Here is a 20,948-nt window from a genome sequence, read left to right on the forward strand (position 1 = left end):
AGTGAATATAGAAATATAGTGAATATAGAAATCATGCTTAGAGGTGCTCAGTGAAAACACACCAAGTTAAATTGAGATGTGCGACACTGTGATTGGCTGCAGGCTAGATAGGATATAGTATCAGGTCTACAGCCTCACTTCCACATATTGGATTTGCCGTTCATGGCTGTTTTAAAAAATGAAGCTTTGTGCTGAGTGGGGGTGCAGAACGTACCTTTCCAGCCATAAACTGTCCAAAGCCAGGTGGGAATGTTAGTGTGGAGACGAGCAAAGTGACCAGCGCTGGATACAGCAGACGCCTGAGAAAAGGAGAGAACAAGAAATCAAACCGTATCTTATGCATTTGCATGAAAAATAAAAATAAAAACTTGAAAAGTAGCTATAGTTTATGTAGTGGAGTAAAAAAGTCCCTCAAAACCAAACTATACTTAAAGTAGAGTCATCGAACGGTTACTTTCCACTTACTTCTTCATGAGGAATCTGTTGATGGCCTTCTGTTTCCTGATGAACTGGACAATCAGTCGGTTCAGGTAGACAAACAAAGCCCCACCGAAACCACTGGCAATGCTGCAGAGGACACACACACACACACACACACACACACACACACACACACACACACAATATGTCAATAATAATAAACAAGTCCAGGCTTAAACAAACCAAAGCATCAATGACATCATCTCTCTCTCTCATGTGAATGGAAGGGAGGAAAGTCTCTAGGAAGGTGTGGGAGGGATGCGCTCCGGATGCAGGAGATGAAACAACAGAAAGGAGAAACAACTAGAGATGAAAAATGAAGAGAGAATTACAGCAAAAGGGAGAGAGAGCGAGAGAGAACACGCAGCCGAATGGGGATGTGTGGGGGAGTCAAAGCAGAGGAAGAGGTTTACATAAGCCTGCATTTAGGAGCCCAGTAGGAGTCCTCTTTGTGACAGGAAGAGGGGAGGAAGAGGAGCGAGGGAGGGAGAGAAAGAATAGACTCAGACAACCTAATGCTTATGAATTTATCTTACTGCATTATTAATCCCCTCAAATACCTTTGAATAAATTATGAACAGGATGATGAGGGGAGTCTGTGTCTTTATTTCCCCAAGTCAAGGGATTCAAGGATCATGTGTTGTCATTGTGACACAACAACAGGAGGACAGTCCTGCAGTGCATCCTTTGGCTTTGCATCATCAGGAATGTAAACAGCAGACAGTTCTCTGGTCAGATAAAATGGCCGATATCTCCACATTAAAAATTCAACATGAGGAAAACATTGTGTATAAACTGTGACTGTGTTTGAGCTCCAAGCATCAGGATGTGAACTCTGAGTCCTGCTGCTCTGATCAGCTTCACACCGCTGCCGACGCGTTGACACTACTCCCCTGATCGAGGTGATGTCGTGCCAGGAAGAGCAAGGTTGTTGTGAACATGGATGTGAACACGTTAGAAAGGATTTAGGAGGAAGGAAAGCTGTTCGACACCTTTGTCAGACCTCGAGGACACACACCATGTATTCTGGTGAGAAAACACTGAACGTTCACAAAGCTTTGTTTGTTTACAAGACAACTCAACGGGCACCTTTAAGTTCATCGCTTTCTTTAAACCTGAAACCTACGACAATATTTAACACAAGTCAGAAGATTGAGGCCATAAGTTACTCTGAGAGGTCCTCGTTTGCTTTAAGTGAAAATGAATCTATTAGATTATAATGCTATATATATATATATATATATATATATATATACACACACACACACACACACACACACATACATACATACATATACATATATATTTATAATTATACTACACTAGCATTATAGACGTGTGTGTCGTAGAAAGAGTTCCCCTCACTTCTAACAGGAAGTAGAATAGCGTGCCCTTGGCAGCATGAAGCACAGAACTAACTCTCTCTGGCCTAGTTTCCTGAGACACTGACCGACTTTCCACGCTTGACAGCCACGGCGGCAGGGGGGGGGAGAGAGAGATGGAAACCACACGGATGCACCGACACACACACACACGGTGTAAGACTCGGGGCTAAGCACTCTGCTGCCTTCTCTGGAGGCAGCGTTAAGTGTGCAAGTCACTGATGCAGCAGTGGCTGTTAACACCCTCTGGACAAATGACACACACACACACTCACACACAAACACGCACGAGAGGGTCCACCAGCTTACTTTCCAGGAGCCCCCCCCAGGTCTCCTTCAGGCTCAGTGGGGATGAAATAAGACATCCCTGGGCGCGTTAGCAACTGTTGCGGCTGCATTATCCACGTCGGCCCCCCCGAGGTGACGCCTTCACAGGCTGACGGTGAGCGCAGCTCCTGAATAATACCTGAACGGATGTGCTGCCGTCACGGTGGACGGGGTACCGGAAAACAACAACACTTGATTTGAACTTGTGCGTGCTTTCAAACTTTCTACTGACGGGTTAATTATGAAGGGCTCATCAATTAATAACTATTGATAGTTTTGAATTGATGGCCCACTTTCATTTTCTGTATTTTTGTTTTGAAACAAATATATTCCCAAACCGTTCCTATATGTGGGTTTGGAAATACGTCTTATTCTGTGTACATGCACTGGTGCATGTCCTAACATTGAATTCTGTATTTTTCACTGCAGCATTCGGTGTCCTTCCAACACGGTGGATCTGCTGCTACCTTTTCATTTGTACGACAGTTCAAATACGAGGAATCCGTCAACGTGTAATAGTGTCATTTCAGCTGAATTTCCCTTTAATTTAAAGAAATAACTAAATTAAATTAAACACTAAATCAACTTTGACTGTAAATGAAATACATTGTACATGGTCATAGTCAGAGTGATCCTGAACAGGGTTACACTGATCATGTCAGCAAACCTCTGAAGAAGAACATTTATGTATTTAATATATCAGAGTTTATATCATGTGAAACTTATCTATCCGATTAGAACTTCCTTGTTGACATCACATATAAAACCAGACTAATTTAATATACGATGTGTAATAAATGATTGCTGTAATGCGAGTCGTGGTTAGGTAACAGCACTGTGCTGCTCTGTCTTGTTTGTTCGTCTCCTCTTTTAATAATCAGTAATACGTTTCTTTTTTTCACTGTGTGCCACGGGAGGGTGTCTCCAAGTCACGAGCACCTGGTGCATGTAGTGCTGAAAACCACTTGCAAAGCTCATAGTTCACGTGCACTCACGGTGCACATGCACATGGTGTTTCGAGCCCTGCCACATGTACGCATTTGTGAAATCAACAAAAATGAACCAATCGCCTGTCAAGACTCACCCAATGACGGCGAAGGCGGGAAGCTCCTGGAGGTCAAAGGGGAAGTCTAGCCGGAAGCGGGTTTTAAACAGGGCTGTGATGGTCTCTGGGGAAAGATGAGATGAAGCTGGAGTTAGGAAAGAGAACCTAAAGCATCCCCTGCTTTATGGTCTGTTTGACTATAAATGGACCATAATGTACTAAATGAACATCATGCTGTATTGAAGAAGACTTGAAACTAGAGACTGAGACCATAAACTCATGTTTACAATGTTTACTGAGGTAATAAATCAAGAGAGAAGTAGAGTCATTTTCTCATAGACTTCTATACAACAAGAGGAGTCGCCCCCTGGTGGACACTAGAGAGAATGCAGCTTTAACACTTGAAGCTTTGGCTTCACTTTACAGAGCCGGAGGTTGCTGCCTGGTCTGACCACAGCCAACAGGTCTTTGTCCTTCTGCTGATCAACAGGCCATTTTCACAGGAGACATTTTGACGAATCATGCAACAGAAGCAATTTTCTTTCTTCATTAAGATGTGTGAGTTTCACCCAAACCGTGGCAGTTTGATGGACCTTTATAATGGTGAATGGTAAAGGTATTTGAAATCATTCCTCCATACTTCCATCTACGGTACTTTGAGCACTTGAGTCTGCTTTACCTTCGTCTCTGTTCCACACAGCCAGCACTCTGAAGATGAAGGCACTGAAGGTAGCAGCGAAGAAGCCTCTCCAGTAGTTTCTCACCGCGAAGAACGTGGACGTTACTTCAATACTGAACAACACACCTGGAACACACACAAACATATGGCACACCAATCACACGTTAACATGGACTGGTCACAGTTTGGACCATTATGTACTCCACAGCTGAGCTGTAAAAGAAAAACCTGTTTGCCTATAAATAAATAAAACGCTCACACAAACGTGTGCTGTGAGATCTGCACTAGTTTGTACTGAGGCCCTAAATGCAGCACGGGACGGTATTACATGTGCAGACGGAGACATCCCCCCACCGAGTGACATAAAGCTCACTCTGTGTTATTGTATGTCACAGGATGTACAGTTCACATTATGTACTATATAGTTTTCTGCACAAACTCACCTCCTATGGGAGCGGCAAAGCAGCAGCCCACTCCCACAGCGCAGGCCGCCGCCAGCATCTCGATGTTTCTCGACTCGTTCTGAAACAAACGGAAGAAACACGGATGTGCGGTCACAGTTCAGTCCGTCTGTGAGCCGCTCAACAATACATGAAACCTGCTCTCACTCCACCTCATCAGGTTGTTTACAGTGCAACACATCGGCACGCTTATGTCTAACCTACTGTATATATAATATAGTATGTTATCCTACGTTTAGATCTTCTAGCTGCTTTTTGTATTTAATTGTATTCTTCATATGGTGAGTTCTATAGACAGATATCTCTAGTGTTAGTGTGTATTTTCTGTTGCAGTGCAATATGAGGATAACCTGCTGCTGTAATATAATCATTTAAAAAAGTAGGATGAATAAAGAGCATTCATCCATCTCAGCTACGAGCTGGAACACATAAAATGTAGATTCGGAGCGCAGATCAAAACTTAAATATAATACGTTGAACAAACAACTGACAATCTCTTTAAATTACAGACAAGTTCACAGCGAAGCAATGTGATCACATTCACCAAGCTGATGGAGCAAAGACGTTAAAAAAAGTGTTTCATGCTTCAAAACATCTCCAACTGCACAGTTCAACCCAAGAGCATCCACACCTCTCTCTATAAGGGAGTAACAATGAGGTCCCATCACAGTGGAACACGCAGTAAGAAATAAAGGACTGCAGAGGACCACGGTGCATCCTGGGAAATAGAGTTTTTCTTTTTGAGGGGGAAAGCCTGATCTTACTCAGCTTCATTCCTACGAGACCGGCTTCCTTCAAGCAGCACGGCAGGATAAAGAAGAGTGACGCGCACACACGCACGCACGCACGCACGCACGCACGCACACACGCACGCACGCACACACACACACACACACACACACAAAGAGGCGGTCTATGGACATGTAGCAAATACAGCCGACACTGCAAAACATGTTGGGAGTGAATATAAAAAACATAAATAAGAATGACAGCAGGCTGGAATATTTCACAATTACAAAAGCATGTGCAGCCGAACATGAAGACACATGCAAGAGCACTTCAACAGCTTCAGATTCAGCAAACGTCCTGAAACCATGAACTCGTTGTGAATTTCTTCTTTCTACTTGGTGAACTCGGATGTGTGCTTAATGAGATTGGATCATCGGCCTTCAGCTTGAAGCTTTATGAAGCTTTACCCGTTTGGCCTCATTTGTGGGATCGTCTCATTCCTTCAAATATCAGCCAGAAGTACAAAGAGAGGATTTAACATTTAACAAAGCTTGAAGCTCTGAGCATCACAAGCAAAGCTAATAAGAAAAACTCTTGATTTTTGTTTTATTTAAATACGAGCGAATTGGTGCTCTGACTGTAAACGTTTGTACGACATTGTTAAATTCCACATGCTTCATTTTAAATTCTAGAGAAGATGCCAAAAGGTTTCCAAAGACACCAGCTGTGTCGGGATGGATGTTTGGTAAAAAGGGGATAAAAACTTGGTCTGGACACACAGAGACTAGAACAAATATGAAGCTTCGGTTGAACTCTTTTTGCAGCATGAAACAATTTGACAAGACTGAGCCAGAGGACGGAGATGGGACATCGACTGTGGGGCATGCTGGGTAATTGAGTGATTGAATTACCTTAATATTTACAAGACTGGGCTCCTTCAGGAAGCGTGGGAGTAACAGACAGAGTTAAGCTACTACCAATACTATCTTTGAGAGATGGAACAAATATCAATCTGATTTTATTATATTTTATACAATTTAATCACCAAAGTGAAAACACTTCACAGAACTGATCAAAATCATTCGATCAAACGACGGCGTTCTCCACGTGTGTTGGACGACTCTTCGTTCTGTTTCTATTGAAGTTCAACAAGCTATTGAAACATGGACGCTGAAACAAAGAGCTGCTTCTTAACCGCCCACAGGACACATCAGCATCGTGCACTTCAAGCTCTGGAGACCAGATACTGCTGCAGGGGGACACTTCCACACTCTCGGCATTAATATGCAATAAAATGCAGCACACCACTGGGGGGGGGGGGGGTAACAGAGGGAGACACTGTGGATCATGATGATGATGATTAGAAAAGATGAAACGGTAGACTGGCAGTAAAATAGAATGGAGGAGATGGAGGGACAGAATGTGACAGAGCGCTGAAGGAGTGTTTCTGTTGGCCAAACTCAGAAGTTAGCGTCACACCGACGGGATTCTTCCATCGGCTTTGTGGATTATTGCAGAAAGTAAAGAAGTCGCCTCACACAGGGTGAGAAACGCCTTAAACTGTTGATGCTCATCTGTCAGCTGATGAGTGCTTCATAGAAACATTGTGAGTTTAAGGCCTCTGGATCGCGATGACGCTTTAACTGCTGATTTTATGTAATGCGGTTACTTTTGTCTACAAAATAATATGTTTTATGTGCTTTATTATGCTTCATGTCCAGTGTGCTCTATGCATGCCTGCTTATGAGACAGTTTTCCCTTTTAGATTAAAGTTGAGGATTCAAAATTAATTTCCTTTTCCAACTCTATAAAATGCTACTTTGTGTTTGTTTGATCTCCTGATACTTTGCTCAGCTTCGTAACAAAACATGTGATTCTATTAAACATCGTTTTATGTATTATTTAATAAGACATCTGCTGGTTTATAACATTTCCTTCTCTGCTCTTTTTATGTTAAAATGTGCTCATTCCACAGAGTAACTCCGACAAATTATAACACAAGGCCAAAAACGTTTACGTGCTCTCTGGGGCAGCGTTTCAGGATTTGGACGTTGGCCCCTTAAGTCCGTTTAAATGATCAACAACATGTGACGGTCTAGACAGCACGGAGCAGAACATATGGAGCTGGAAATACAGACTGCAAGCCGAGTCCCATCACACAACACCACTGTTGGACCTCATTAATGCACCTATGGCTGAAAGGGACCAAAGCCCTGCAGAAGAGTGGAGGCTGCTGTAGCTGCACATTAATGCCAATCGCATGTCGGCTGAATGTGCAGGCGTCCACTCAGAGACTGTTTCACTCTCATGCAGCTGATCTACAGAACACTTTGGTCCTGTGGATCGAGGACACGTTGCGGATGCAGCGCGGAGACTTCAAACCCTCCGACTCTTCCCAACATTCCATCCCTCAAGAGAGTCGCTCAAGAGAAGAGAGAGGGAGACGAGGAGTCAAGACTTCCTCTCTGCCTCCCTTTCACAGCTCCCGGACTCTGATCCGAGACGGAGAAGAAGGAGAAGAAGGAAAAGAGAGGGAGGAGGAGAAGGAGAAGAAGCGGGAGACGACGGAGAAGAAAATCGCTGTATATTCTTTTTTCCACTTCTGCATCTTTTCCTCCCTGAAGATCTAAATTGCTGAGAAATAACATACTGAAAAAATATTTACTTCAAGAGATTAAATAAGAGAAGATAGAAATGTGTGCACAGCTAATGTCACACTTGTTAGCTGAACAATTATAACTAAAAAACAAAAGCCTTCAGTCAGGTGATGAAGCTCATGCCGAGTAAAAGAGTCAAAACTAAAGAAGCATCCGGCTGCAGTCCTGAACTGTTCACTTTACACTCGTCTTCATTCCCAGTTATTCTCTCTGTTCTTCTCTCTGCTGCTGTCATCATCTCTCATCCTCAGCACTTTCTCTCTCTCTCTCCTTCAAACACTCGACCTCACTCCTCTTCATCATTCTCTCTCTCAACAGATTTTACTGGCTGCTGTTCAGATACATTTTTGATGATTAGAGAATTGATGCAAAAGTCACTTGAGCCAAATTAAATATGTATGTAAACTCCTTATGATTAATGCACTTACCCTACAGTACTGAAGATATGTTTCCAGTTTCCTTTATAAATGTTTACCACAAAGAGCCGTGCACTTACAGTTACACACCTTCTACTATACATGACACTTTAATAACATACATATTTTAGATGGAATCTAAAATGTACTTTTAAATGTTTGTTTATCATATTTTATGTAAAGTTTCATATTTTCTCTTTTCAAATGATGCTTATTGTCATGCATCAATCACAGAGCCAAATCCCTTGTATGTGTAACGTACTGTCATGTCTTTGACTGAATATTTTTACATTATTAACCGTCGATGAAAATATTACCAGAAAAAAACTAAGTATCTAGACTCGTGTCCGTTAAGCTTATTGCTCTGAGCGCACGGGAACAACTGAAGGCGAGTCAGAAGAGCGCGTCCACTTGGATCACATCACGTACTCTTAACATACCGCACGGTGGAGAAGACAAGGAGATGATGACAACATGGCGCTGAAAAAAGTTTCTTATGGCGTATGAAGAGGACAGCGTATATGGAAATAAATGAAGAATAGATAACTTTATATTAAGTTTACCCGTTAAAACACAGATTAGAATAATTGAGCAGAACAGAAACTGAGGCAGAGCACTGACGGTAAAAAACTATAAAAAGAAGAAGACTTACCTCATAAATTCCTCCAAACAGAGACATGAACTTGCTGAGGAGAGCAGCACACAGACTGGCGATGTGTACGAACGGACCCTGACAGGACGAAAAGAAAACGAGTTAACAAGTTAAGAAGCTGTCTGTTTGTTATGTGTCACACAAGACCAGCGCATGACTTCAAGAACACACCACCGACCACCAAGACCGCAGACAATATTAACATCCTGGGGACCAAGTTCAGAGAGGAACCAACAGGATTAAAAGTGAGAGCATCACATCGTGCTCCTGTTAGAGGAAGAGAGAGGCTGAATCCAAACCAAAAGGGCCTGATGCGTGTGTGTGTGTGTGTGTGTGTGTGGAGAAGGCTTATTCTCCTCTCAGTATGTCTTCAGGATAGGCAGTCTTTTGGGAGATGCCATACTTACCTGGAAATGTTTTTTTGCTAAAAAGAAAACACTGACAAACTGTGATGTGCGCTACATTATGCACACACACACACACGCACACACACACACACACACACACACACACACACACAATAAACAACATCTGCATAGCGAGGCTAGAGCTCCTTAAATCTCCAGAAAAACGGTATTCTCAGTCCTTTTGGGTTTAGACCAGGAGTCAAAGCCGCACAACTCTTAGTCCTTCTCGTGCTGAACCTGAAGCATACGGGCTCCAGCGTGTGCCAGCTATCGTTTGTAATTCATGCCGCAGGGATGTAGGGAGCTGGGATGGGAATGAGCCGGGAGGATTATGCTTCCCTGGGAAGTTCAGCTGGTGTAGCATGTCAGTTCTGTGTGCAAGTAAGATTGTATTGATATCGCACAAAGTAAGTTCTTCACTGCATATACAGTACATGCAAAAAACATGCATGTACAGCTATGCACAGAAAGGACACACGTACGAGTACAGAGGACACAGAGGAATTATAGCCCAGATAAAACCATGTTATCCTATGTTTCTGGAAAACCCACGGAAGTTCAGCCAAAGATTGAAATAGTATAGCATGTAAAAAAAGAAAGAAAAATGGGTTTGTGATGATTGATGAGACATCAACAGACAGCTGGTATTCTATGCTCATATTTAGTGGAGGGATGTTGTGTAAGCTGTCGGAGCAGAGCTGTCAAATGATCACCACCTGGTGGTGAGTTGGATCAGATGGCAGGGGAACCGGTTGGAAAGACCCGGCAAGCCCAAACGTGTAGTGAGGGTGAACTGGGAACATCTGGCGGAGGACCCTGTCCGGGAGGTCTTTAACTCCCACCTCCGGAAGAACTTCTCTCACATCCCGAGGGAGGTTGGGGACATGGAATCCGAATGGACCATGTTCAAAGCCTCTATTGTGGACGCGGCCGCTAGGAGCTGTGGCCGGAAGGTCATCGGTGCCTGTCGTGGCGGCAACCCGAGAACCCGGTGGTGGACACCGGAGGTGAGGGAAGCCGTCAAGCTGAAGAAGGAGACCTTCAAGGCCTGGTTGGCCCAGGCGTCTCCCGAAGCAGCTGACAGGTACCGGCAGGCCAGAAGGGCTGCAGCTGCAGTGGTCGCGAATGCTAAAACTCGGGCATGGGAGGAGTTCGGGGAGGCCATGGAGAAGGACTTTCGGTTGGCCTCAAGGAGGTTCTGGCAAACCATCCGACGGCTAAGGAAGGGAAAGCAGGGCTTACCCCAGGCTGTTCTCAGCAGGGGGGGGGCAAACTGCTGACCCGGACAGGGGACATCGTCGGGCGGTGGAAAGAGCACTTTGAGGAACTCCTAAACCCGACCAACATGTCCTCTGCAGAGGAGGCAGCGCCTGAAGATCTAGGGGGAGGCTCACCCATATCCCTGGCAGAGGCCGCTGAGGTAGTCAAAAAGCTCCTTGGTGGCAAGGCGCCGGGGGTGGATGAGATCTGCCCTGAGATGCTGAAAGCGCTGGACATAGTTGGGCTGTCCTGGCTGACACGCCTCTTCAATGTCGCATGGGGGTCGGGATCAGTGCCCATGGACTGGCACACCGGGGTGGTGGTTCCCATTTTCAAAAAGGGGGACCGGAGAGTGTGCTCGAATTACCGGGGTATCACACTACTCAGCCTCCCGGGGAAGGCTTATGCCAGGGTGCTGGAAAGGAGGCTCCGTCCGTTTCTCGAACCTCAGATTCAAGAGGAGCAGTGCAGATTCCGTCCCAGCCGTGGAACAGTGGACCAGCTCTTTACCCTCGCAAGACTACTGGAGGGGTTCTGGGAGTTTGCCCAACCAGTCTACATGTGCTTTGTGGACTTGGAGAAGGCTTTCGACCGGGTCCCTCGGGGGTTCTTGTGGGGGGTGCTGCGGGAGTATGGGGTGCCGGACCCATTACAACGGGCGATCCGGTCTCTGTACAACTGCAGTAGGAGCTGTGTCCGCATTCTCGGCAATAAGTCAGACACGTTCCCGGTGGGTGTTGGCCTCCGCCAGGGCTGCCCTTTGTCTCCGGTCCTGTTCGTGACTTTCATGGACAGGATATCTAGGCGCAGCCTGGGGGTGGAGAACGTCAGGTTCGGGGGTCTCGGGATCGCCTCTCTGCTGTTTGCAGATGATGTGGTCCTGTTAGCCTCCTCGGATCGTGACCTCCAGCATTCACTGGGGCGGTTTGCAGCAGAGTGTGAAGCGGCGGGGATGAGAGTTAGCACCTCCAAATCTGAGGCCATGGTGCTCTGCCGGAAACCGGTGGATTGCTCCCTCCAGGTGGGGACGGAGTGCCTACCTCAAGCGAAGGAGTTCAAGTATCTCGGGGTCTTGTTCACGAGTGAGGGTAAGATGGAGCGGGAGATCCGACAGACGGATCGGTGCAGCTGCAGCAGTAAAGCAGGCGCTGCACCGGACCGTCTTGGTGAAGAGGGAGCTGAGCCGGAAGGCAAAGCTCTCAATTTACCACTCGGTCTACGTTCCTACCCTCACCTATGGTCACGAACTCTGGGTCGTGACCGAAAGGATAAGGTCGCGGTTACAAGCGGCCGAAATGAGCTTCCTCCGTAGGGTGGCCGGGCTCAGCCTTAGAGATAGAGTAAGGAGCTCGGTCATCAGGAGGGAGCTTGGAGTCGAGCCGCTACTCCTTCGCATCGAAAGGAGTCAGCTGAGGTGGTTCGGGCATCTAATTAGGATGCCTCCTGGACGCCTCCCACTGGAGGTTTTCCAGGCACGTCCAACTGGGAAGAGACCCCGGGGAAGACCCAGGACATGCTGGAGGGATTACATCTCCCAGCTGGCCTGGGAACGCCTCGGGATCCCCCAGAATGAGCTGGAACATGTTGCCGGTGAGAGGGAAGTCTGGGTCAGCCTGCTTGGCCTGTTGCCGCCGCGACCCGACCCCAGATAAGCGGAGGAAAATGGATGGATGGATGGATGTTGTGTAAGCTGGCGTTCAAACCCGGATGGCAGCTCGGTGCCAGTCTGGATTCAAATCACAAGCAATGTTTCTTTAATGCTGTGAATCACTGAAAATGTGTCAGCAAACAACATAACCGGTGAATATGGGTCAACACTTTGAGTTTGAGGCAAGGTTTGAAAATTGATTTTGCTTCACAAAGTCAGCCATCATGAGATGGTTCGGTAATGGAACCGTGCGTGTGTGTCGGGAGCAAACACACACACACACACACACACACACACACACACACACACACACACACACACACAGAAACATGAAAGCATACATGAGTCATTTCGCCTCAAGTTTTTCCTCAACAAACGTTTGTGCAGCTTGTCTTTTGTCTCTTGTCGGATGAGTCATGTACCGATTGACTGATGGATTGACGAAGTCGTCAGCTTGTGCTGTGTGCGTTTGTCACATCGTGTTCCAGCATCTTCCCATTCTGTGAGATGGCTCAAGACTACATGCACACACACACAATAAGACTGTGCCAACATATCGATATTGCTGATTATCCCAATATTTTATCCGACGATGGTGTATTAATATGACCTTGACTTGTATTGGTAATTTTTTAATTTTTTTTAAATCCCATTTTAAACAGATTTAAAATGTCCTTTAAATCTGGCCAAAATCACAACAGGGTGTCACAAGCAAGCGTCCGTACACTGTATGGATGAATGGGACATAGATGGGAAGGACCGAGCTATAGGGACTGAACACTTTATTTCATATCATGTTTATGGCGTCTACATGTAAATTTTAGTAAAAAAGTGTTCAGGGACACAATAAGAATACAATATTAACTTTATTTTTATATATTTTATATGACGAGTGTGTGCAATGCAAATACCTTTTGAAGTAGTTTTGATGCAATTTGTTCGTTGAGTTATAAATATAATGTGTTGATGATGCAAGTCTTAGCATTATTTTTTACATTTTAAGTTAAAAAAAGTATTGCAATATGTATCATATCGCATCGCATTGCATTGTGATATATTGTATCATATTGCATCATATCGTGACATATATCGCATCGTATTGTATCGTGATACATCGCATTGTGAGGTGCTTGCCAACACACAGGACTGACATACAACAAAGGCATTTAGGGCCCCATAGAGTAGGTAAAGCTGATGTGTGCGTGCGTGCGTGTGTGTGTGTGTGTGTGTGTGTGTGTGTGTGTGTGTGTTACCTCCTTGCCCAGGGGCATGCCGCTGCCCAGAGCGCAGGTGAGGCCGATGACTTTGGCCACGAAGGTTTTGAAGGTGAGGTATTCCTTCAGCACAACTCCTCTCAGGATGGTCTTCATCTCTGGAATACCTGAACCTGCAGAGGAGCACAGCGGGCGCTTACAGCTGACCGGCAACTCAAAGAGAAACACCAACGCATCGAGCAACGATGACAAATACGTGTCAAATACGTATCAATTACATCATAGCCTTAAGGGAAAATAGTTAAACGTTTTGGGAAACACAAATTACTTTTAGATTAGATGAGAAGATTGAAATCACTCTCATATCTGTACGGTGAAAAAAATGAAGCCACCCTCAGAAGCTGTTAGCTTAGCTTAGCACAAAGACTGGAAACAGGCAGAAACAGCTAGCCTGACTCCATCCAAAGGTTACACGATCTGTCAAGCAGCACCTCTAAAGCTCAGCAACACCAAACATCTTGTTTGTTTTCTCTGTACAGAGACCAGAGCGTGAGAAACGCATGTTCCAGGTGTTATGGGAAGTTACGGCTGGGACTCATTGTTGGCCATGAGAAGTAACTTCCTGGAGACTCTACTGGACAAAAGAGGTTTCCAGTCTTTATGCTATGCTAAGCTCGCCAGCTGCTGACTGTAGCTTCATATTTAGCGCTGAGACATTAAAGATGACATCATTCCTCTCCTCATCCAGCTCTCAGCAAGAAAGCACGTCAGCATGGAACATATTTGACCAATATGTCCAACTATTCCTGTAAGATGAACCTCATCTGGTTGAAAGCTAATTTCAAAGAACTACAGACTATTTTTCACAACGTCATTGCAAATAGAACGACTGGATTCATTCAAATTTGGCTGCCACAGCTTTTTGGATTCAATTCAAAACTCTGGATAATTAATTCAGTTTGGAAATGAGATTTGTTTTTTGCAGAAAAACAAATCCCCAGAATTTAATTTTCTTAATTGAAATGCTGCAAACAGACGTATTAATTAATTACTCGTCAAATATGTATGTCATTCTACTCAGTAAAACACTTCTGTAGTAAACTCTGCAACCAGAATGTGAGTTTCCAAGTTCCATCATTTATTATTTATCCATTGTATTTTTTGGATGCTTTGTTGTGTTTTATTCTGTAGCCTGCATGTACGACATTACTGCATGCAGCCATTATTAACGGGCCAGGAAGAGTCTTCATGTTCACGTGTAATCAGCTAAAGTATAGCCCGTCTATTGAGATGAGTTGTATGAAATGCAACAAGTGTCTTAGTATCATTCCTTCTTTCTCATAGTAAGCTGAAGGGGAAGACACTTCCCCACCTCCCCACCTCCCCCACGGTCTAAACAGTGGTGTACTGAGGTGGATCTCACTAAAGGCAGAAGATACCTCACCCATCTCTTTAGCCTCCGTTACCGAGAGTGACAGTAAAGACTCCGCTACACCTGCAGCAGAATATTACCTCAGGGGCATCTGAAGGAGTGCTGCACTGACTCCACACTAACATAACCTGAATGTTAAGAGTATAAACATTGTGATTATGTGCAGAACTCACTTCTCCCCCTGGGGAAGAAGCAGAGCCTGAAGGGGCTCAGAGGGGATTTACAGTGTGTCACTGTGTTGTGTCACACTGTGAGGCAGCAGCTACTGGTTCACCCACAGATGTTTAGGAGGAGTTCATTGCAGTAAGAGGGGGGCAGTGGCTGGGGAAGAAAGCTATAATATATTTTATTAAATCATTTAGGTTTGGCTTTGGTAGCATGTTGTCAAATCTGAATTCTGTACTGTAAATATGAAAGCTTTGTTGTTCTTGAGTGCATCTACAGTAATAAAGAGCTAAAGCTTATTTTATACATAGATCAATCACGCAATACCTTTTTTTGCCATTACTTAATTAAATGTGATTGTTTTGCCTCTTTTTTAGGCATCTCTGGCGTGTACATGCTGTGTGTGTGTGTGTGTGTGCGTGTGTGTTGTCATACCAACAGCTTGGGGGGCTAGAATCTGTGTGAAGCCGGCAGAGAAGGTGATGAGGACCACGGGGTAGGTGACCCAGGCCAGATACTGCAGGAACACGTTACTGTCCAGACCGCCGTACATCCACTTCTGTGCTGTGGACACACACACACACACACACGGTAAGAAACACACACACACACACACACACAAACACAGTAAGAAACACACACGCACGGATTAATGTACATCCAGGAGAGCCGTCATATAAACCGTTTAAAGACAGGAAAAATGTGTGTAGTTGTGTGTGTGTGTGGTTAGTCATGTTCTGTATCCAATTAAAAGGAACTGTACACCATAACTGGAACTGACAAGACTAGGTTGGCTCCTCCTTGAGAACACACACACACACACACACACACACACACACACACACACACACACACCTAGCTTCCTCTTCCTGGAACGTAGAGTTGACTCACTCACAAATCCCTCCGTTTGCTGCATCCACCATGCAGGTAAATGGTTGATGCCATAAGACGCCTTCCATCCACCTTGACTCCTCCTTTCTGTCTTCAATCCCTTCGCTTCCTGTATTCCTTCCTTTGTCCCTCACTTCCTCTTCCAATCGTCTCCATTTCCTCTAAACACACACTTCTTTCTGCCCCTTTGTACTTTATACCACTCCTTCTTCTACCCCTTTAAGAACTTCTCTTAGTCACCATAGGCAACACATTAAAAACTTTCTCATTTCCAGTGAACGTCCCGAGGGCCCCATCCTAAATGCGATCGCTCTCTATTTACGAGCTCCTGTTGGGGCCAAGATCATTCGGAGAATGTCCCGTCGCATTGAAATATTACTCAGACGTCTCCGGAGTTAAACTTACAGAACACACGGCAATAAAAAAATGTTGGATGGCTCATAAGTTTCTCCGTCTAAATGAAATAAATCCGAGGGAGCTGCAGCCCTCTTAATTCTACTGACGCCGTAAGTCAAAAACAGCCCCGACAGATTTACACAAAACTCCATTTGCAAGAAAGTAGAACTGAGTCCAAGCAGCTGACGCATTCAGACCTGAAGGCTCCCTGACCCGGAAGGGGATTTAAAGAGTTTGTTACACAAATATACAGCGAATACAAAGTATGCAGATTTTGTATAAGCTGTACGTTGTAGGTGAGTACATGCGAGCAGAATTGTAATTTGCATATGTAAGCCTATACATTATCCTTTCCTGGTTTTACATTTGCAGAGGAGAGACTACGATCACTTTAAAGGCCTCAGTACCAAGTCCATGCCAAACTTCTGAAAACCTGACGGTGCTAGTTTTTCTACAGCGCAGCGAGTGCTAATGCTACATTGTGAAATACTAATCTGTGTTGAAATCGTCAGGCGGAGAGCTAGTAGCGTTAGCCAACGATGTATTAAGAGAACTGGATGCCGGACCCTGAGATGGACTGACCTGATGAATGTATACGCCTAAAATGTTTCTAGCTTCCGAGTTTACGACCCTGTTCAGCCCACAGTCTTAACATCGTCATGTGTTTAAACGTAGTATTTTAAAATGTAGCTTTTTGTTTTCATTAATAACAAACTCACAAAAAACAGTTTGCAAACGGTAATAAAGGAGCGCGTGTTGAAGTAAACAGGATTTGTTTGGTTTTGATCTTGAATTGAGTCTCGAGAATCGTTCCTCCGTCGTTGGTTTCTGGTATCGTGACATCTCTAGAGTTGACCTTTGCATTTTTCCCCCTTTCCTATTCTCCAGCCTTTAAATCACTTCCTCCCTGTCTGGGTCCATGTATCACATTTCATCAATACCGCCTTCCCTCCTCATTTCTAATAATTCATCCTCCTCTTCTGGAATCATCTGCCTTTTGCCTGCTGCTCATTCGTCAACTCTCTTTACGTACCAAACCATAGGTACAAATTCCAATCCCTCCCCCCCTCCCTGCCTCCCTCACCTTGTAGACAGATGGCGATGCAGAAGTCCACCACCCAGCTGACCAGGGCCATGAAGAGTCCCAGTAGGATGAGGAAGATCCAGTCCTCCCCGACCCGCGAGATCAGGAACTTCTGACAGCGAACCGTATAGACTGCAGAGACACAACGTAACATGAGGGACTACAAACACACAATACAACTGCATTACCCAGGAATTTAATTATTAAAGCCAGGATGGAAAGCCAGCTACTTTTGATGTAGAAGCCAAATGCTGAAACTTTTACCAGAGCAACTACGTCCAGCAGAAGTTATGACAGCACTTTGTTAAGAGGATACGTCACCGACACGATGTAATGGTGCGAGAGGCCGAAGACAAAGCAGACCACACGGATCCACTACACTTAATGCATATTAAAACGCACGGCACGTAAAAGTCACAGCAGAAGGAGGCACTACAAAGCAACACACACACACACACACACACACACACACACACACACACACACACAGCTACTAATTGTGACTAATTGCTGGAACAAAACACGAGTTCCATGGTTGGCTCATTAGGATGTGCCCATACATATCATAACGCCTCTCGTTCACACCACAGTTTCCTCTCGAAGCTTAAAATTGTGATATTTCATGAAAAACACTTTATTCGACGTGTCTCATTGAAAGTTCTGTGAACCTTTGACTAAAGTGCTTTGGGGTTCAGAGGGTTAAATAAATGAGTTACATGTAGGTCCATATGACTTAACGTTATCTCCTATTGCTTCATGTCTAAAACAGACCAGAGGCCATTTTTATAAAACTTTCTAGCATCTAAATTTGAAGAAAACTTTTAGAACTTCTTGGAATGTGCCCTTACAGTTAAGACAAGATCCCGGTAACAATAAAGTTATTCATGAAGCCTCTCAGCTGCGAGAGGGAAACACAGGAGGACTTTCATGAGTTTCTGAGAAGAGGAGAAGATGGCAGAAAGATAAAGAGGAAGCAGGAATATCCTCCAAACGCTGAATGACGGAGAGTTAATGAAGCGCTACAGATGAGATGGTGCAGGGATAATGTTTGTGGTCGTTCTCATTAGAGACGCGCTCTCATCACAATAACACTGTGACCCCAGATATGAAAGCATTCGCTGGTTTACAGATTCACACTCCGACTACACGCTGCTGGACAGGAACTGATGAGAGCTCACAGATAAGGGAGAGGAGGATGACATTTTACATCTGCAAAGTGGAGGCGAGACTGACACCTGCCGGGATGGAAAGGAAAAATAAATGCAGATACACTTACGTGCACACATTCCCCCCAATCAACACCCCCATGAGCTGTCTAACACACACACACACACACACACACACACGCACACGCTGATTCGCCTTTGCTTTCTCCACAGACAGATATGTGACAAGTCTGAGAAAGAAACAGGCTTCGTGCATGTGTATATTTAGATTGTGTTCCAGCAAGTGTGTGTGTGTGATCTCACCCACGGGCCCGTCTGCGTTGTTGGACCCCTTCTGTCATCCAGACACAAGTCAATGTAAATGAGTGTTAGTGTGTGTGTGTGTGTGTGAGAGCATGCATGTGTGCAGACATGACTTCTTTTTTTTGTTGTGCTTCTAAACATTGTGTGTTTGTTTTTGTCTTTTTTGGAGATGTAATTTAGTTGTCTCTTCATAGCTTTTTCTGCAACACACACAGGTTGCTGAATGTATTCTTCATCATGCAATAAGCAGCATGCTAGTTCCCAATCACTCTCATTCACCTTCTGACTCACCCTCTGCACCACTCACCCCTTTCATCCCTCCCCCCCTAATCCAATCCCCCCTCGCTCCCGCTCCGCTCTTCTTCTTCTTCTGCTAATCACATTCAACCCCTGACTTTACTCTCATCTTCTCCCTCTCAGGCCTTATCTGCTGCCCTCCACTCACTCCTTTCTCTATCCTCTCTCCCCCCGGCTTGCTCTCTCTCTCTCTCTCTCTCTCTCTCTCCTCGACAGGAGGCCTAATGCCCACATACCTGCTGAGACTAATTTAGGCTGCCCTGGATACACAGTGCATGACGTTCCTTGGCTTGGCATTAAGTACCTGCAGGTGAGTGAGCACCGTAAACTGTATACAGTACGAGTGTAGTGAGTTCACCCAAAGGCTTCTGACCAGCACCCACCTGTTGCTGAAAGCTGCCCATCCTTAATTATGCCTAACTTTAAGCCTTAATATCATTGAAACAGGTGCGTTGTATAACAATTCATCCCCGAGCAGTTGAACGTGTTTATTTCTATGCTAAAGTCGGCCATTTTAACATTGAGGTCAATGGGGATTGACTCGCTTCTGGAGCCAGCCTCCAGTGGCCATTTGATGAACTGCAGTTGTTGGCACTTCAACTTCGGCTTCATTTATCAGCTCCAGAGGATGCTGCTTGTGCTCGTGGGTTCATTTTGGTTTGGACAATAGGATTTACTACTATTATTGGACTGAAACTACTGATAGACATTTAATACTGCCAGTAAATCAAGTTTTGCACTTTTGTAAAGGTCGAGGTGCTTGTGAGACACGTTATAGGAAAGCTTTACTCTTTTAATGTGAGTTAAGCTTCTTTCTCCAAATCCAAACAAAGATGGTGTCCGTAAACTAAATATCTCTTTCTAAATTCGTACGTGAACCAAAAATTTAAAAACGTATAATCAGTTTATCAGTTTATATTTCTTTCAAACATCTTACATTTCATACAGAATAGCGTGCTAATATTCTGCTAGTGTTTTACAAAAATAACCTGGAAAGGAAATGCGATTGCAACATGAGGAATGGGTTAAATATCTTTAACCCTCTGAGCCCCAAAACCCACTGGCGGGATTGAAAAACATGTTTTCTTTAAACGATCACCAAAACTGCACGTTTATCACAGCCAGAAGCTGCAAAAATGTCATAATCGTCAGATTTGAATCTTTTCCATCAGAAAGAGCAACCAAAGAAAAGAAGCTTAAAATGGTGACACTTCATCAAAAACATTTTATTCTACCTGTAAAAAACTAATTAGTATTATTAGTAAAACTTGGAACTGTCTGTCTGTCTGTCTGTCTGTCTATATATATATATACACACACACACCATTGTTTTCCAACTTCTGTCTGTAAAATATATCAAAGATAACTCTTTTCTTTTCTATGATTTATGTCACAACTGTCTTATTCTGCACTATAGGACATTCTGCAGTTCTCTCTACTTCTAGCCATGTATGTTCCGTCTCCATAGAGGAGCAGCACTTTAATGTTGCAGTGAGAAACACGGCCACAGAGAGACAAATGTGACAGGAGTGAGAAACGCCCTGAAACTGCTCGGGGGTTCAAATCTGCAGCAAACACAATTTATTTTTTTAATCTTCAATCTTTAAAGATTCAGGAATTAATAAAAAAACATCGGGTGTCGCTGAACTACCTTCTGGGTTTTTGTTTATCTGAAAATGATAATAAGCTCCTGTTCACACACAGCAGGTTGTAGACTCCATGTTGGTATCATACAGAGTGCTAACTGATAGCAGCCAGAGCTAACCATTACTGCGGAGGAAGCCAGCGTAGCGCCACAGCGGTACTGTGTACACACACACACACACACACACACACACACACACACACACACACACA

At 44.5% G+C, this 20,948-nt stretch overlaps 1 protein-coding gene across 10 annotated transcripts in view; it reads right to left on the minus strand.

The window, feature by feature from the left end:
- LOC116390797 (chloride channel protein 2) overlaps positions 1-20,948 on the minus strand; it is a 140,320-nt gene that overhangs the window by 50,973 nt on the left and 68,399 nt on the right. For 5 of the 10 annotated variants that reach the window (XM_031860857.1, XM_031860859.1, XM_031860856.1 and 2 more), the window contains 10 exons: positions 17,326-17,457; positions 15,390-15,518; positions 13,397-13,530; positions 8,829-8,906; positions 6,015-6,038; positions 4,357-4,435; positions 3,914-4,039; positions 3,274-3,358; positions 466-567; positions 215-299 (listed from right to left, as the gene is read on the minus strand). In XM_031860857.1, the coding sequence (XP_031716717.1) occupies positions 215-299; positions 466-567; positions 3,274-3,358; positions 3,914-4,039; positions 4,357-4,435; positions 6,015-6,038; positions 8,829-8,906; positions 13,397-13,530; positions 15,390-15,518; positions 17,326-17,457 (974 nt within the window). The remainder of the gene's footprint in view (positions 1-214; positions 300-465; positions 568-3,273; positions 3,359-3,913; positions 4,040-4,356; positions 4,436-6,014; positions 6,039-8,828; positions 8,907-13,396; positions 13,531-15,389; positions 15,519-17,325; positions 17,458-20,948) is intronic. The other 5 variants (XM_031860858.1, XM_031860866.1, XM_031860861.1 and 2 more) reach the window with 1 other exon arrangement.

The sequence above is a fragment of the Anarrhichthys ocellatus genome, unplaced genomic scaffold, assembly GCF_004355925.1.
Source record: "Anarrhichthys ocellatus isolate YVR2014 unplaced genomic scaffold, GSC_Weel_1.0 scaffold24, whole genome shotgun sequence".
NCBI classification, from domain to species: Eukaryota; Metazoa; Chordata; class Actinopteri; order Perciformes; family Anarhichadidae; genus Anarrhichthys; species Anarrhichthys ocellatus.